Below are 15,555 nucleotides of genomic sequence, written 5' to 3'. Positions count from 1 at the left end.
AATGTAATGTAATGTAAGGTTAACCCCAATGTTGTCTAATAATTTTCCATTAATCAATGTAATAAATACATGACAGTATGCTGTTTTATTGTTTTAATGTTTTATTACTTTTTCGATTTAGTTCAGATGTTTTGTTGGTTTAGGTTTATTGGGAGTTATTGCATTATTGAGAAGTTATTACACAATTTACTCCAATAGGATAACCAAGAGCTTGCATGTCAGACTAGAGCGGCTAACATGCCCACCAACTTATGTGCTCTGGTGCTCCAAGGTCCTGAAAAAAAAAAGTGCAAAATCTCTAACCAAACTTGGGCTTCATGCGCTAGCACTAGTGGGGGTCATTATGAAAGCATAACATTTCACCCACAATCATACGGCCAGGGCAATTTGATTAAAAAGAAAGAAAAAAGAAAAGAAGGAAAGAAAAAAACGGAAATACATATATGGTACACATCGATGCCTGTTGCAGTCACTGGTGGAGTGTGCGGCTTTACTGGAAGGTTACGCCTCCTTTACTCGTCGTGAACTCATTCTTCTCTCGACTCTGCTAGTGACAGCACGCCCGTACGACTCCTGCGTTCTTGGCACCAAGCCTTATGGCACTAACGGCTCCTTTTCTTTCTTTTACCGGTGTCCCCACTACTCTTTAAAAATTCCGCCGAAAAAGAGAAGACGATTTTCCAAAACATTTTGGCCGTTATCTCACGTAAGTATGGTCCAAGGATTTCATCTTGAGTTTCGTCCATGTAAGCGAAGGTTGCTGGACGTAACGTTTCTTACAACATGGCGGACAGAATTACATGAACTAGCGTAAGGTAGTGATGGTAAGGCTTAGGGGTGCTAAGTCTAGTTATGTTTTGCGTACCACCTGTTATATTACATTCGAGCTATGAATTGAGATTGGATGGTTTTGTTGTTCTTTCATCATGATCAGTACTTTGTTTTAGCTTTGATCGTTTGTTTCATTCAGTCATGATGATTTCATAGCGATCAAGCCGTTAGCGATAGCTAACATTAGAGTTAGCAAGAGTAGCTTAGCTTATGAATGGCCTCTCGTTGCCAACACATTTCTCTTCGATTGATTCAGTGTGACAAATCCTGGCTACTTGCTTTGAGGTTGTGGTTAACGACATGGAAATATAGCTAGCCACTATTATTGGAGTTGTTTTGGTATTCGGATTAAACAATACTTTGTCGGTAACGTTGACGTTAGCTACGTTCATAACAGTCGCCTATTCATTCTAACTACTGCATGGCGGCTATCTGACATTAGCTATCTGGAGTTGTAATGTTCCATGAAGACATTTCCTCTACCGCCGAAATGTTGTCATTGACCAGCGGTAACGCATTTGTTTAAACTGTGATACGACGTCAATATGTGCACAGAAATTCAGTTTTAGATTTGGTCCTCTACTTTTCAGTAACATTCGTGTTAGTAACGTTAGTAGGCTTCTTTAAATATGTAATTGTTGGTTAGCCTGTGTATCTACCCTTGTGTTACATTCACTTGACTCACTTTTTGATGAAGGTGAAAAAGTAAGTCTAAATGTTTGCCTCCGTCTCTGACACTGAATGACCAGCGCCATCCCAGACCATTAATCTTTAAACCACAGCTCTCAAAGTTACTTAACTTATTGATTTGTGGCGCAGTAAATTTAGATCAGACTGTGTCCTGGTTTATAATGGGAACACAGTATATCTACTGTAGTAATGTGCCAGTTGGTGTTTCATTGTACTGGTCAACTCGGTATTTCAGACACGACTAGAACAAGTTTGATCTGGATTGTTGTTATTGCTGTCATTGTGGAGAAAGGGGCAACAAGCTGCTCCTTGGTTTACACATTGCTTGCCTTAAAGTGCTGAAGTTGTTTTTGTTTTGCTTCCAACAGGGCTCCATTCTCTCTGTACAAGTGTATAAGCGCTACCCCGAAGGCCTAGGGGAAGTCCTCTACCGCGAGCAGTTTGATTTCAACGCCGAGCCGCCTTGGGATCCTAGCTGATAGCGGGAGAGGGCCATCTCCCAACTTGTCCATGTATGTCCTTTTCTTCTGATCTTGTCATATGGCAAGGATATTAATTTTCCACGTGTCTGTAGATCACTGTGGTGTACTTGTTTTCATTATTTGACTATTGGAAAGTGAGGGACTTTGCAGGGGGAAAAAAGTATATTATGTAATTTTAATTAAGACACCCCCACCCACCCCACCCCACACGCTTGGCTTGGGGCTTTTTTTTACTCTCGCAATGCACCGATAAGGCAAGTAAGTATGTACCATAAACTGACGCTCTGCCTGGGGTATATAAGAGCATAATGCGAGTTAATTCCATCAAACACTCCATTGTGAGCTGCTGCCAGTGGGATTAGTTTTGATGGGGCAAAATAAACAGGCCCACCCATAAATGGTGCCCCTCAAAGCCCATGTTTTCATAGGGGCCTTAGAGAAGCAAGGGTTGTCATCATAGTGATCTCCAGTCCAAGTCCGTATGTCCAGGCAATTTAGTTGCTACTCTGTCTTTGTACGTTTTGCTGAGGGATGCCAGGTCTTCGTCGAATGCAACTTTTTTGGAAGGGTAACAGTGTGAAATGAGATTAATTTGCCCAGGATGATCATTTGTAATGGATTATCTGTTAATCAATCAGCATGTAATAGTAAAGTGAGGTTGGTGAGATCTTATTTGTGATATTGTATGTTGTTGTATTTTCTCCCTTTCTCTCGTGCAGTTTGTTGCATATTTAGGACCCAGCAGGCTCGGTAAACTCTCTTTATGATTGTTGGATTTGCGGAATACGGTTGAGATGAAAGGATTTACAGATGAACCGAACTACACCATTGAACTACTGGCAGGAGGAACGACCCTTGAGGATGTCATCGACAACCACATTTATGAACAAGCTTTGGTGAGCGAACGTCACATGCATGCACAAGTATTCAGTAGAACTAATCCATCAGACCTCTATGGAGTGCTGTGTCTGACATTGTTTATCATGTTATCTTACTGGGTTCAAGCCACATTCCTCTAAATTGTGGAATTCCTCTCTCTCTCTCTCTGAGTTGGCAGAACATCCAGTGCCAAAGTGATGTCCAGTTTTCAGTGCTGTACATTCAATGCGTTGTATCAGCTTCATGTGAAAATGATTTGTAAGGGACCACAGGCAAAACTAACTCTTCTTTCTCGCATGTTTTTTTGTGTGACCTGCAGGCTGAAAAGAATGCATTTGTTGTGGCCGACCTTGGGGCCCTGATGCGCCGTCACGTCCTGTGGCAGAACACCATGCCCCAGGTTCGGCCCTTCTACCCAGTCCGATGCAACAGCAGCCCCGCTGTCATTGAGCTCTTGGCTGCGCTTGGAGTCGGCTTCATCTGCACAAACAAGGTGAGTCTGTCTGCCCACCGTAATTATCATTAGCCGCGGCTCATACATTGATTCTGCAAAAAATTCTTCAGTTATGAGGTTAACACACAGCGGCAGTTAATATGATTGTTATTAGTATGGTTTTGTTTCTTTTAGCTTGCATTAAACACTGTCCAGCGGCTTATACACAATGCAGCTAATACACAGGAAATGATTGTAGTCTAGCATTTTCTTAGAAGACCAAACCAGAGTGCGTTGGAACATTTTGCAAGTGTTGGTAGGGTGTGTGCTTTTGGTATTCCTCTCGGGGTTTAGCTTTTTGTTGGCCCTGTTTGGAATCAGACTGTACTGTACATGCAATAAAGTGAGACATTTTTTGTGCCATTGCTCTGCCCTCAGGCCGAAGCCACACTAGTGTTGAACCATGACGTCGCCCCTGAGAACATCATCTTGTCCGGTGCATGCAAACAACTCGCTCAACTGAAATACGCCGCCAAGAATGGAATCAGTTACCTGGTGTGTGACAACGAGACTGAATTGTGCAAGATTGCCCGCTCCCATCCCAGTGCCAAGTACGTATCTTACAGGTTCCTTCTGGATTGTTCACGAATGTAGGACAGTCCTTTGGTTTTGTCTTTTGACACTACATGAGCTCTTAGTTGAAAGCATTTGAAAAGCAAATCATATCTTCAGTATTTCCGTGATGTTAGTTATGACTGGTACACCTTACAGAAAGTCTGTTTACCAGACCAAATTTCAAAGTTGAAATGTTGAAAGCTAAATGTGGAGTCTGCGCTGTAATTGGTTGTTATGGCTCTATAACAGTGGTTGTCCTTTGTTTTCAGGCTGCTACTGCAGGTCTCCACGAAGCCCCACACTGAAGAGGCCAGCATGTCTTTTGGCTGCTCCTTGAAGAGCTGTAGGCACCTGTTGGAAATGGCCAAAGAGCTCGGCGTGCAGGTGGTCGGAGTCACGTAAGTCACAGCCGTGTAGTTTGTTAGGAGAAGGTTTACTCCCTCTCCTCATCAGCTTGAGCACTTCAGAATGTTATATGTTGTTTGATAAGAAAGACACAGCGGGTGCATGGCATTTGCACTTCACTGAGAAATTAATATGGTATGCATTTGAAACAAGGTATACAAGTCGCATTAGGGTGTTGCCTCTCTTTCTAAGTCAAACTACTCTGACTGGTTATGAGAGGGTTTACGACCAGGACATTTAAACTCACTTTTTCTCGTTTTGAGATGTAGACTCCTAATTCTTTGCTGCTATATCATGCTGTAATAACTGATGAATAAACAATTGTCTCTTTTCTGTTCTTACAGATTTCAGGTACCAGCTTCTTGCCAGGATCAACAGGCCTATACCCATGCCCTGTCGGATGCCCGTTGCGTGTTTGACATGGGGGTGAGTCTACATGCTCATGGAACCTAAAATCTTTCTTAAAGGGATATTCCGCCATTTTTGGAAATACGCTCATTTTCCACCTCCCCTCGAGCAAAACAATCGATATTTACCTTGTTCCCGTTCATCCAGCCATTCTGTGAGTCTGGCGATACAACTTTTAGCTTCAGCCTAGCATAGATCACTGAATCGGATTAGACCATTAGCTTCTTGCCTGCTAGCTTCATGTTTAAAAGTGACTACGATTTCTGGTAATTTTCCCATTTAAAACGTGTCTCCTCTCAAGTTAGAAAGTGCAATAAGACCAACTGAAAATGAAACCTGGCGTTTTTCTAGGCTGATTTGACATGGAACTACACTCTCATCTGGCGTAATAATCAAGGCAACTTGCAAACGTACCATAGGCGCAGTGATATCGTACGCAGCATTTGAAAATAGTCCCCATAGACAACAAGCAGTAGTAGTGCCAGTAGCTGCAAGTTGCCTTGATTATTACGCCAGATGAGAGTGTAGTTCCATGTCAAATCAGCCTAGAAAAACGCCAGGTTTCATTTTCAGTTGGTCTTATTGCACTTTCTAACTTGAGAGGAGACACGTTTTAAATGGGAAAATTACCAGAAATCTTAGTCACTTTTAAACATGAAGCTAGCAGGCGAGAAGCTAATGGTCTAATCCGATTCAATGATCTATGCTAGGCTGAAGCTAAAAGTTGTATCGCCAGACTCACAGAATGGCTGGATGAACGGGAGCAAGGTAAATATCGATTGTTTTGCTCGAGGGAAGGTGGAAAATGAGCGTATTTCCACAAATGGCGGAATATCCCTTTAAAGCGGCGTGTGTTAATGTGTGTTGGAGGTGTACATCTAAACAATATTCTCCCATGCTCTGTGTAACAGAAGTTCCATGCTGAATGTTCCAAAGATTCTCTCCTGGAAGTTGAATCTTAAACTTTTATTTTTATTGTCCTTCAGGAGGAGCTTGGCTTCGACATGAACATTCTAGATGTGGGTGGTGGCTTCAGTGCTTCTGAAACCCAGCTGAAACAGGTACATAATACATTATCCAAGATTTAGCACGATATCCTTCTTCCAGGCTTTGCCATGGAAGGGTTCCAAAAAGGTCTTAGCAGTTCTTTCACAGTTTGTACTCTTCATATTCTCAAATCCAGGTCCATGCTGCTATGAAACCCCTGCTGGAGGCATATTTCCCACCCATGTCTGGAGTGTGTGTCATCGCTGAACCTGGAAACTTCTATGTGTCCTCCACTTTCACCCTGGCTGTCAATGTCATTGGCAAACAAGTGGTGGCGAGAGACCGCCAAAACCAGCTTGGGGGTGAGTACTGCCCACCGTCTTGTCAAAATTGTCATTTTTAGGGAGTAATGTTGAGATTCACACTAAAAGTGGAATGGAAGTGGACAATTATGCCCAATGTGTACACGCTTGGTTTGTGCAGAAGCCTACACTTACTGTGGTCTCCCACCCATTAGACAGCCACTGGGGATGAGGAATGTTAGCAGTAGACTAGGGCTGCAGCTAGTGCTGCCGCGATTAATCGACATAATCGAACTAATCGATTATGAAAATTAGTCGACGCCAATTTTTTTAGTCGACTAATCGTTTTGCTTTTGACCCCCTATTTATTTTTGGTCTCCCGTCTCTAACAGTTGTAATGTTATTAATTCTGTTATTAACTCTACAAACGTAGGCTGATATTGATATGAGCATATCTATATCTATGGCTATATGTCATGTTTTGGCCCTTCAGTTGAGTTAAAAATAAAATGGACACAACAAAATAACGTTTAGATTAGTCGACTAATCGAAAAATTAGTCGAAAGATTAATCGTTAGAAAATTAGTCGTTAGTGGCAGCACTAACTGCAGCTGTTGATTCTTTTTGGAATCGAGTATTCTAGCAATTATTTCAGCGATTAACTGAGTAATCGGTAAAAAAAAGAATTTTGCGCTAAGTGCAATTCATTAATAAGCACATTCTGTAAACTAGCCTTAGTCACTAATCTACAACTTAACAACATGTCGACTCACGACATTAGGCTACAGCCGCTACAAATACCATTATGTTCTTACTAGCTAATACATTAAATCAGCTAACATCAATGTTTATGTGGACTTGTGTCGGTTACGCTTGGTGAGCTGATGTTGACAACCGGATGCTTTTGGCTCAGATGTTGACCCATCATTGACATGCAGTTGTGGTACGCCGGTTCTGCTTTTCAGAGGACACAAGCCGGTTTCTTGGCGCTCTTGTCATGGCGCCAACTTCATTCTGAATTTGGTGTGCGCGTCAGTAATCACAGTTTGTGTGAAGCAATGACACCTGAGCTGAGCAGGCCACAGAACGCAAGCGAAAGGAATTAAAACGAAGCCTCGTGGCAGAGAATTTTTTCTCAATTCTTTTTTGTAATCAAATTATTCGCGTAATAATTTCAGCCCTCCTGTAGACCCATAGCCTTTTTGTTGCCATTACCATTCCCTTTCACAATTTTTACAGTTAAAAAAATAAACAATGTTCGTCTTTGCACAGACGCAGAGAAGTTGACCCCCAACGATGAGCCGGAATTCCTGTATTACATGAGCGAGGGCGTTTATGGATCTTTCATGGGAAAATTACTGGGAGGCACCATTCCACACCCCTCCGTGCACAAGGTAAGACTCGCTCATTTGTCAAATTCCAAGATGTTCGCTTAAAGCACTCATGGTATGTTGCCTCTGTGAATACTGCTGAAGGTGATTAACAAAGAATTAGATCTGTATATCATCTTTATTATATACTTATCTGAAACCAGTTGAAAACAGGTTCTATCTTCTTCTGCTTTCTGTAGATGTAGTCCCATGACTGTCATGTTTCATTTTGCTTGGTTACACTTGCACATGCTCTCTGTTTTGGACTGTCACACTTATCCTGCAAGCAAGGACTGTTAGACTGTAAATCCGGCTAACACTATTAGCACGCTGCCCACATTTCAAAACAACAGTTCAAAACTGTGGCATTCAAGTTGACTGCTAGGTTCTTAGCTTAATCCTGATGTAAATGGAGAAAGTATTTTCCCAGATTCAAAACGGGTCTGTCCTAAGGAGGAAAAGTATCGCTTTGAAACTTAATCACACGTGTGGAAACTGAACAGTCCAACCAGTACACCATGATGAGGTAGCCAATTACGTTACTTTGTTTACTATATTCCCAGGCTTCAACCAATGCTGAAGCAGCAAGAGACACAAAGAGGCAGATAGAGCAGGAGCCCAATGTAGCTTTATAGTAACAGCACTAGGCTACGAAATCTGTGAAATGTGTGCAGTCATGAATAATAGATAATAATAATAATAATAATAACAATAATAACAACATTATTTAATAGTATTACAACATATTATGTAAATATTATTATAATATTAAAGACTATTAGCCCAAAATGCCCTCTCCCCTTTTTTTTCATATATTTTTTTAAAGGCTTAAATTTAACATGGTCAAATTAAGGTTTTTAAAGTATTGATTTAATTTACAAAGTCTTTTATTTCATTTACAAGGTCTCATCCATCAGTCGTTCGCACCATTATCTAAAATGAAAGTAAAGTCGGCTAATCTTTTGTGTGCAAGGGCAGGTAGGTGCATATAAAATAGTGATGTGAGCTGACGAGGAGAGATGTCACAGGTGGGCAAATTGAAACTTTGAGAATTCAAATGAAAATGCTGTTAGGAAAACATTGAGTAAATTAGCGTAGCAGGGAAGCTGTATTGGCTACAACAAGTTTCTGTGATGAAGAATACATTAAGATGGACAAAAGGCAGGTCACTTTTACAGAGAATTTCATCAGTATGCTGAAGGCTGTCGTGAATAAAAGATGAATTGCTCCTAAACTGGCATGCGTTCCAAGACAAAAGCAATGACTTAGCCTGTAAGAAACTGTTAATAAACTTAACAGTGCACACTGCACAGTTTAACATGTAATGTGGACTCTTTTCTCACAATATGTTTGTACATTTCTTTCGAACAAACTAACTAGCACAATCTGCATGTAGCCTGGCTGCGGGTTAAAACGTTTTAAACAAACTTACCAAATGCAAGCCTAGTCTACCCTATTTATTTATTTTTTTATTTATTTGATGTTGGCCTGAAAAAGTGTCTGTGTCAAGCAAGTGTATTTATTAGCAGATGGGTTCCAACAAAGAGGCTTATGCATATCTGATCACGCTTACTCCAGTAGGCTACTAGGCTATATTAAGTGTCCATAAGGCCGCCTTCTTCGAAAATGCCCTGGCTTAGATGGGAAGCTCCTGTATCACTAAATTGCTTTGTTTACATGTTATTCATGATCTATGTAGTCAGTGTACATTATTTCAATTTCTACACTTGTTACTACGTGGACTGAAATTCGGTTATGAAGTGATAATGCAATATCGGGATAATAAATCTCTTTCTGGGTCCAATGGCTTTCAGAGCCCCTTGTTTTTGTCCATAGACCGTAAAAGAAATGGGGATTCTTTTTTTTGCTATTCTGAGTAGCTTTTAAGAAAATTGTCATCTTACTACTCACTTGTTGCCTCAACCTAATCAAATCCTATTTTTCGCGGAAGCCTGGACGTAACCCTCGAATTCACTGAAATTGTATGTGTGTGTGTGTGTGTGTGTTTGTGTTGCGGTGTAGACATCCATGGCGCCGCAGGATCTGCTCTTCTGCAGCAGCCTGTGGGGTCCGTCATGTGACGAGCTGGAGCAGGTGGTGGAGAGCTGCCTGCTGCCTGAGCTGCAGGTCGGGGACTGGCTCATCTTCAGCAACATGGGGTCGCTCAGCTACGGAGAACCCACCACACTCAGCGACACTGACAAGCCACCTGTATACTACACTATCGCTACAGCAGACTGGTACGTGCGTGTTTGGATGTACTGTAATTTCCCAACTATTAGCTGCGGCTTACACATTGATTTTGCTAAATGTCTTCAGCTGTGAGGTTAATATACTGAGGGCAGTTAATATAGTATTAATATGGTTTTGGTTTCTTTTAACTTGCATGAAACACTGTCCTGCGGCTTATACACAATGCAGCTAATACACAGGAAATTACTGTAGTTATCAACAAACTGCTTGATGGGTGCTTACAGTGTATATAGTACCTAGTGCTATTACTAATCAGACATCTTTTACTATTTCTGTGTTGACAGGTACGACATGCAGGAAGCCGGCATCTGTCTGGACTCCACCATGAAGAATTTCTCATTGGTCTAACACGGCATGCAACACTGCCAAGGCAAAGCCAGCTTAATTTAAATGTGACATTTGTAAAGGTCCTCCCACCCATGAGCGACCAAATGATTGGTCTTTCGACATTCCAGCCGTGGGTGAAGCTAAAACAAAGTGGTGTCGCTGGGAACAGAAATGATTTGGTGTGCATACCTCAATTCTCGATGTTCAAAAGATGTTCTGACTTTTTGCGTCTGCAAAAAAGGAAGGCCTCCTGGAAAACCCCAACATTCTGTAACTACATATGCAACAAAATGGACGACTGTGGAGATGGAATGCCCACTTCTGGGTTTTTTTTCCTAATCAAATACAGTTTACATAAATGTTTGAGTAATTTAATTTTATTATTATTATTATTATTATGAATATATATATATTGATTACCTGTTGACAGTCTTGTAAATCAGTTGTCTGTTCAACACGAGGCAGTTTTACCTGTATTAAGAATCTCATTTGATTTCAAGAGAATTAGAATCATGAATTAACAACTATTTGCTGTGATCATGTGTGTCAGAGCGATAACAATGAACCATGATTTTATTACCTTATCCATCAATGGAAGACCACTTTTCCCTGGGTTTGTATAATAATGGAGAGGGGAAGGGTGTGGATCGAGGCTCTAACTGCCAAATTGATTCTCAAATGTGTTCTAAACACCTACAGTGTCTCCATCACCAGTATTTCCCAAGGTAGTGATGGCGTTCAGTAGCGCTCCTTGGTTTAGTGTGCTGTGATTGCCATGGTGACCTCAGAAAGGCTCTTGCTACATGACTGACTACTCTCAGTAGATGTTTCTACTGGTACAATGTAAACATCAGGTTGCTCCACTGGTCCATTGTGTGGAGGCATAAGATTGTAACTGTTTGAAGAAATATTGTCTGAAAATACTCACATCTTTGTCTAACCAGATTTAAGGTACTTCCACCTATGGAAACACGTTTAACAGCAGCAACAAGCATTTCTCACTGTTAGGTTTTACGTCTCTTGTTAAGAGTCCTGTGCAGTTTAATGCCTAGTCAACATAACTGTCCGTCCACTCCTTACTTTATTCCACCCTTTGGTTGAAAAGGTAATAATGTAAATGAATTTTTGGCACCAATGGACCATTGCCTGTTTTTGACTGTAAAATTGTGCTTGTTAATGTAATGAAAGTGATTAATTTAATACATCTCCATGAGTGAACAATTTCTTGTTCTGTGTTTTTAAAATAACTTCTCTAAGGTATGTGATGCCTTGCGAAGGGCTACAGTATGGAGGGAAACACATGCATTACATTGTAACTATATACATGCTATGGACTTTTAAGATGCCATGCGTTTAATTTTTTTTAGCTTTTTAAAGCAACCACTTAAGTAATAGCAGTATCCTAGTAGTAGTTATGGGCAAAAAATAGTGAACGATGCAATAAGCTACTTTAATAGTAGAAACCCGGCTGTTTTTCATATAGGTTTCCGTTTCTTGAGTTCATGAAGAGGCTACAAAAAAACCCAAAACAATTTATGTTTAGCTAGTTTGAACAGTTAGAGCTATGTGGTACACTCGGGGCATGCCCCATGTTCACCCTGGGCATGCCCCACTGTTCCTCCGATTCCCCCGATTTGCATCGCTTACTTCTGCCTATAGAGGGCGCTCCTCGTTTCATGACTCGGTGTAATCATGGCTGATCGCGATTGAGAGAAGCGTCACCGAGAGGAAGAAACGGCAGTATGAAATCTATGGAATACACACATATAATGAACAACCAGACGGATATTCAACATTATAAGGTAATGTTTAGCGTTTTCAAAGTAAATGGAGACTCCGTGCGGCTTCGCATATCCCCGTAGCCTGTGCTGTCAGTGAGCTGACTTCCAACTTGTGTAATCCAAAAACAGCAAGGCAACAAAGAAGCGAATGTAGCCTAGTAAAATGTTGCCACTTAACTTCCATGGTTCCTTCTGTGTGTGTTTTTTAAAGAGTATGGCTAATCGTATTTTGTGACAGACAAAAAACCCCAAATGAAGTCACTAATCTAATGACAGCTCGAATGACGACCTTGCATAATAACACTGTACCTACAATGCTTAGTTATGCCTTCTTCCCAGTTTGCTATAGCCTACATTAATAGCATAGCCTATTATTAGTCTACAGTTTACTTTTATATATTGCTATTGATTTGTATTTGAGGTGACTTCATCGATGATTTCGGCTCACCGGATGTAATGAATGTTGTCTTTTTTAAAACAAACAGAACGGAAACACTGCGGACATGAGTAAAATACCTCAAAACACAGACACCGAAGATGAACCATTACTGAAAGAAAATCCAAGACGATTTGTCGTTTTTCCTATCCAGTATCCCGACATCTGGAAGATGTACAAGCAGGCTCAGGCATCATTCTGGACAGTGGAGGAAGTAAGATTTCAGCCTGACACCAGAGGTCAACTCAAAATTGGTGTTAGCTAGCTTGAACCTGTGCTAATGTGATGTGTTGTTTTTGCAGGTAGATTTGTCCAAAGATCTGGTACACTGGGACAAGTTAAAGCCAGATGAGAAACACTTCATTTCTCATGTGTTGGCTTTCTTTGCTGCAAGCGACGGCATAGTCAATGAGAATCTTGTGAGCCCCTTGCTTTTTTCTGGCTTTCTCTGTCTCTACAATGAGGATCTGTTTGCTGCTGTCTTTTCATTCACAGAATATGTAATTGTCAGTTGGCATAATAAACAAAACACACCTCTCATTCCATAAACCTCTCAGTTGTTATATCTGACATTTTGACCAGGTTCATAATGACAGACCTCATAGGTATTTTCGCTCACTTTTGTTATCGTAATATTACTATGGGTGACATGCTGTGACAAGTATTCTACCACTTCCTCGATCATCTCCCCTGTACAAACAGGAGGGTGTCTTTAAATACTCATAAATACTTTGCTATGTTGCATATAATAGTAGGCCTAGTAGTAGTTGTATGTAGATAGCAAGACAAGACTGATAATCATATATTTTCCATCTGTCTGACAGGTACAGAGGTTCAGTCAAGAAGTGCAGATCCCCGAGGCCCGCTCTTTCTACGGGTTCCAGATCTTTATTGAGAATGTCCACTCTGAGATGTATAGCTTGCTCATCAATACATACATCAGGGACCTGAAGGAGAGGTAAGACAATACAAAACTCTCAATGTGAGTTCTTAAAACCTAAAAATGTAATGAATATGGACGGTAAGGTAGGGCAGGCAATTGGTATAAGAAATAGTCTGACATACAGTAACACCAGCCTTAATGTTTTTTGGGAAGCAGTAAGTCTAAATAATGTTGACGCAATCTCATTAAATAATTCTGCATTGCATTCTTATAAAATTATTGTTTTGCTGACAGGTGTCAGGTGTAATGTGTTTCAGTTAGCGTTGAAAACCACAGAGGAAACCCTGATGTTTTAAACGATATATCACATTATCTGCTAGAAAGGCCTCTAAGTTCACTCTCTCTATCCACTTCTCTCCTGTTGCAGGGACTACTTATTCAACGCTATCCAGACTATGCCTTGTGTGAGAAGAAAAGCAGATTGGGCTTTACAGTGGATTTCAGATGCAAGATCAACCTTTGGTGTGTAGCAAAATACACAACAAATACTCTTAGGTCTGATGTAATGTAATCTTTATGTTTACTCATGATTTAAATTGAAGCCCTTGACAAAAAAAAGACAATGTTCCTTAGCACTGTATTCACCATCTGGATTTTTCGAATATTCACAAATTACTTTCAAGTGTGCCGATCTATTATCTAAGGTTAGGCGTGTTAGGGTTTAGCCCTATAGGTTAAAGCTGACCTTGTGAAAGTTTCCTCAACACATTGAAATGAATTATACCGACCTCATGAGCTGACACACCATTTGTTCATCGGCATTTTGGCAGACAACTAAGCCTTTAATGGGAATCATCACATAAAGGTTTTTTTTTGTTGTTGGTAGGTGAGAGACTTGTGGCATTTGCAGCAGTGGAGGGCATCTTTTTCTCTGGGTCCTTTGCCGCCATCTACTGGCTGAAGAAGAGAGGTCTCCTGCCTGGTCTCACCTATTCCAATGAACTCATTAGTAGAGATGAGGTAAGAGTGCCACTCAGAGAAAGCTTTGCATTTGTAAGAATCGTGTTATTGATAACGGGGAGGCTGTCACTGATTGGTAACACACTGTTATCTCCTAGGGTCTGCACTGCAATTTTGCCTGCCTGCTCTACTCCTACCTGGTAAAGAAACCCTCGGAGGACAGAGTGAAAGACATCATTACCAAAGCTGTCACAATAGAGCAGGTGTGTGAGGTCTGCACAAATGTGCACGTTTGTATACCTGTCAAAAGAAATGCTGAATTAAATAAAGCTAAACCTTAGAAGAAATGGAAATTATGCATGTCTGTGAATGTTGCTTATTTTGCGTGTAACAAAGTATGCTTCATATCTTTAAAGGAGTTCTTGACAGAGGCTTTACCTGTGGATCTCATTGGGATGAACTGTAATCTGATGAAGCAATATATTGAGTTTGTGGCTGACCGGCTACTTGTAGACCTGGGAGTGCAAAAAGTGAGTATACTGTATGCATACAGCATGCAGCAAAGCATTTTGCATTTAATTTTTCATCCCTCTGCCTCATGGGCCTCACTTTCACCTCTGGTAATTCATTAGGATAATTTTGCAAACTAAGAAGTGATGTACAAGAATGACGGGAAGTAGTAAAAAGAACACGGTTGGACTGGAATGTCTTGAATAGAGCTAAAAAGTGAATGTTTGAAGTACTACAAATCATGCAAATGTAGAAGCATTATAAAGAGAGAGAAAAAAACATAACATGGATTTTGATTTTGTCTTTGGTTTATGTGTGTTCTTTCCTAAAAAATGTCAAAGGTCTATCAGGCAGAAAACCCTTTTGACTTCATGGAATCGATCTCATTGGAGGGGAAGACAAACTTCTTTGAAAAGCGGGTTGCTGAATACCAAAGATTCGGTGTGATGTCAAATGGTATGATGGACTGTGAGTTCACACTGGATGCTGATTTTTAATGCTGCCATTATTTGCTACAAAGTTATTTATTCTGTTTTTATTTTAAATTATGGAATGTCAAAAAAGGAAAAGGCTGTCAGACTAAGAGGTCAATGAATGGTTTGTCAGGAATTGCGTGTGTATGGGTGTGGGTGTGTGTTTTGTATTAAACTTATCTTAAAAATCACTTCTCTTGTTGTTCATGTTCCCGCTGACTGTGAACACTTTAACATCTATAAACCATCACATTTCCCAAATGTAGTTTTACAGTGTGAAGTCCATAAAGCAGGCATACATGAAATCAGAAATCCTTGCAGACAGCAGACAGACCTTGAAGACTGGTTATTAGAGAGTGTTTATTTAGCCTATGTCTAGGTGTCCTGTGTGAATGCAACCTATTTCAGTTAGCATGCTAGGTGTCTGCTGTGCTGCTGTTGGTGTTGTAAGATTCTACATGCAGTCATGGAGTAAGTTCTGCTAAATATTGTGAGAACAGTAGTTTTATACCGAGTTTTATACCGAATTT

General features: G+C 40.6%; 2 protein-coding genes across 2 annotated transcripts; both read left to right on the top strand.

Moving 5' to 3' along the window:
- Positions 1-508: 508 nt before the first annotated feature.
- azin1b (antizyme inhibitor 1b) lies at positions 509-11,203 on the top strand. Its single transcript, XM_062529034.1, has 12 exons — positions 509-706; positions 1,890-2,033; positions 2,723-2,899; positions 3,202-3,375; positions 3,754-3,926; positions 4,200-4,328; positions 4,680-4,761; positions 5,730-5,804; positions 5,927-6,092; positions 7,305-7,426; positions 9,425-9,642; positions 9,940-11,203. Exons 3-12 carry the CDS (start codon positions 2,798-2,800, stop codon positions 10,001-10,003), a joined length of 1,305 nt encoding a protein of 434 aa, XP_062385018.1. The 5' UTR covers positions 509-706; positions 1,890-2,033; positions 2,723-2,797; the 3' UTR covers positions 10,004-11,203.
- Positions 11,204-11,642: 439 nt separating this feature from the next.
- rrm2b (ribonucleotide reductase M2 b) lies at positions 11,643-15,216 on the top strand. Its single transcript, XM_062529226.1, has 9 exons — positions 11,643-11,784; positions 12,249-12,413; positions 12,502-12,618; positions 13,024-13,157; positions 13,510-13,604; positions 13,969-14,102; positions 14,201-14,305; positions 14,459-14,572; positions 14,894-15,216. The coding sequence occupies exons 1-9, from the start codon at positions 11,725-11,727 to the stop codon at positions 15,047-15,049; spliced, it is 1,080 nt and encodes a 359-aa protein (XP_062385210.1). The 5' UTR covers positions 11,643-11,724; the 3' UTR covers positions 15,050-15,216.
- Positions 15,217-15,555: the final 339 nt, after the last annotated feature.

This window comes from Sardina pilchardus, chromosome 24 (genome assembly GCF_963854185.1).
Source record: "Sardina pilchardus chromosome 24, fSarPil1.1, whole genome shotgun sequence".
In the NCBI taxonomy this organism is placed as follows: domain Eukaryota; kingdom Metazoa; phylum Chordata; class Actinopteri; order Clupeiformes; family Clupeidae; genus Sardina; species Sardina pilchardus.
The sequence above is the reverse complement of the archived record's forward strand: the minus strand, read 5'-3'. Positions and strand labels throughout refer to the sequence as shown.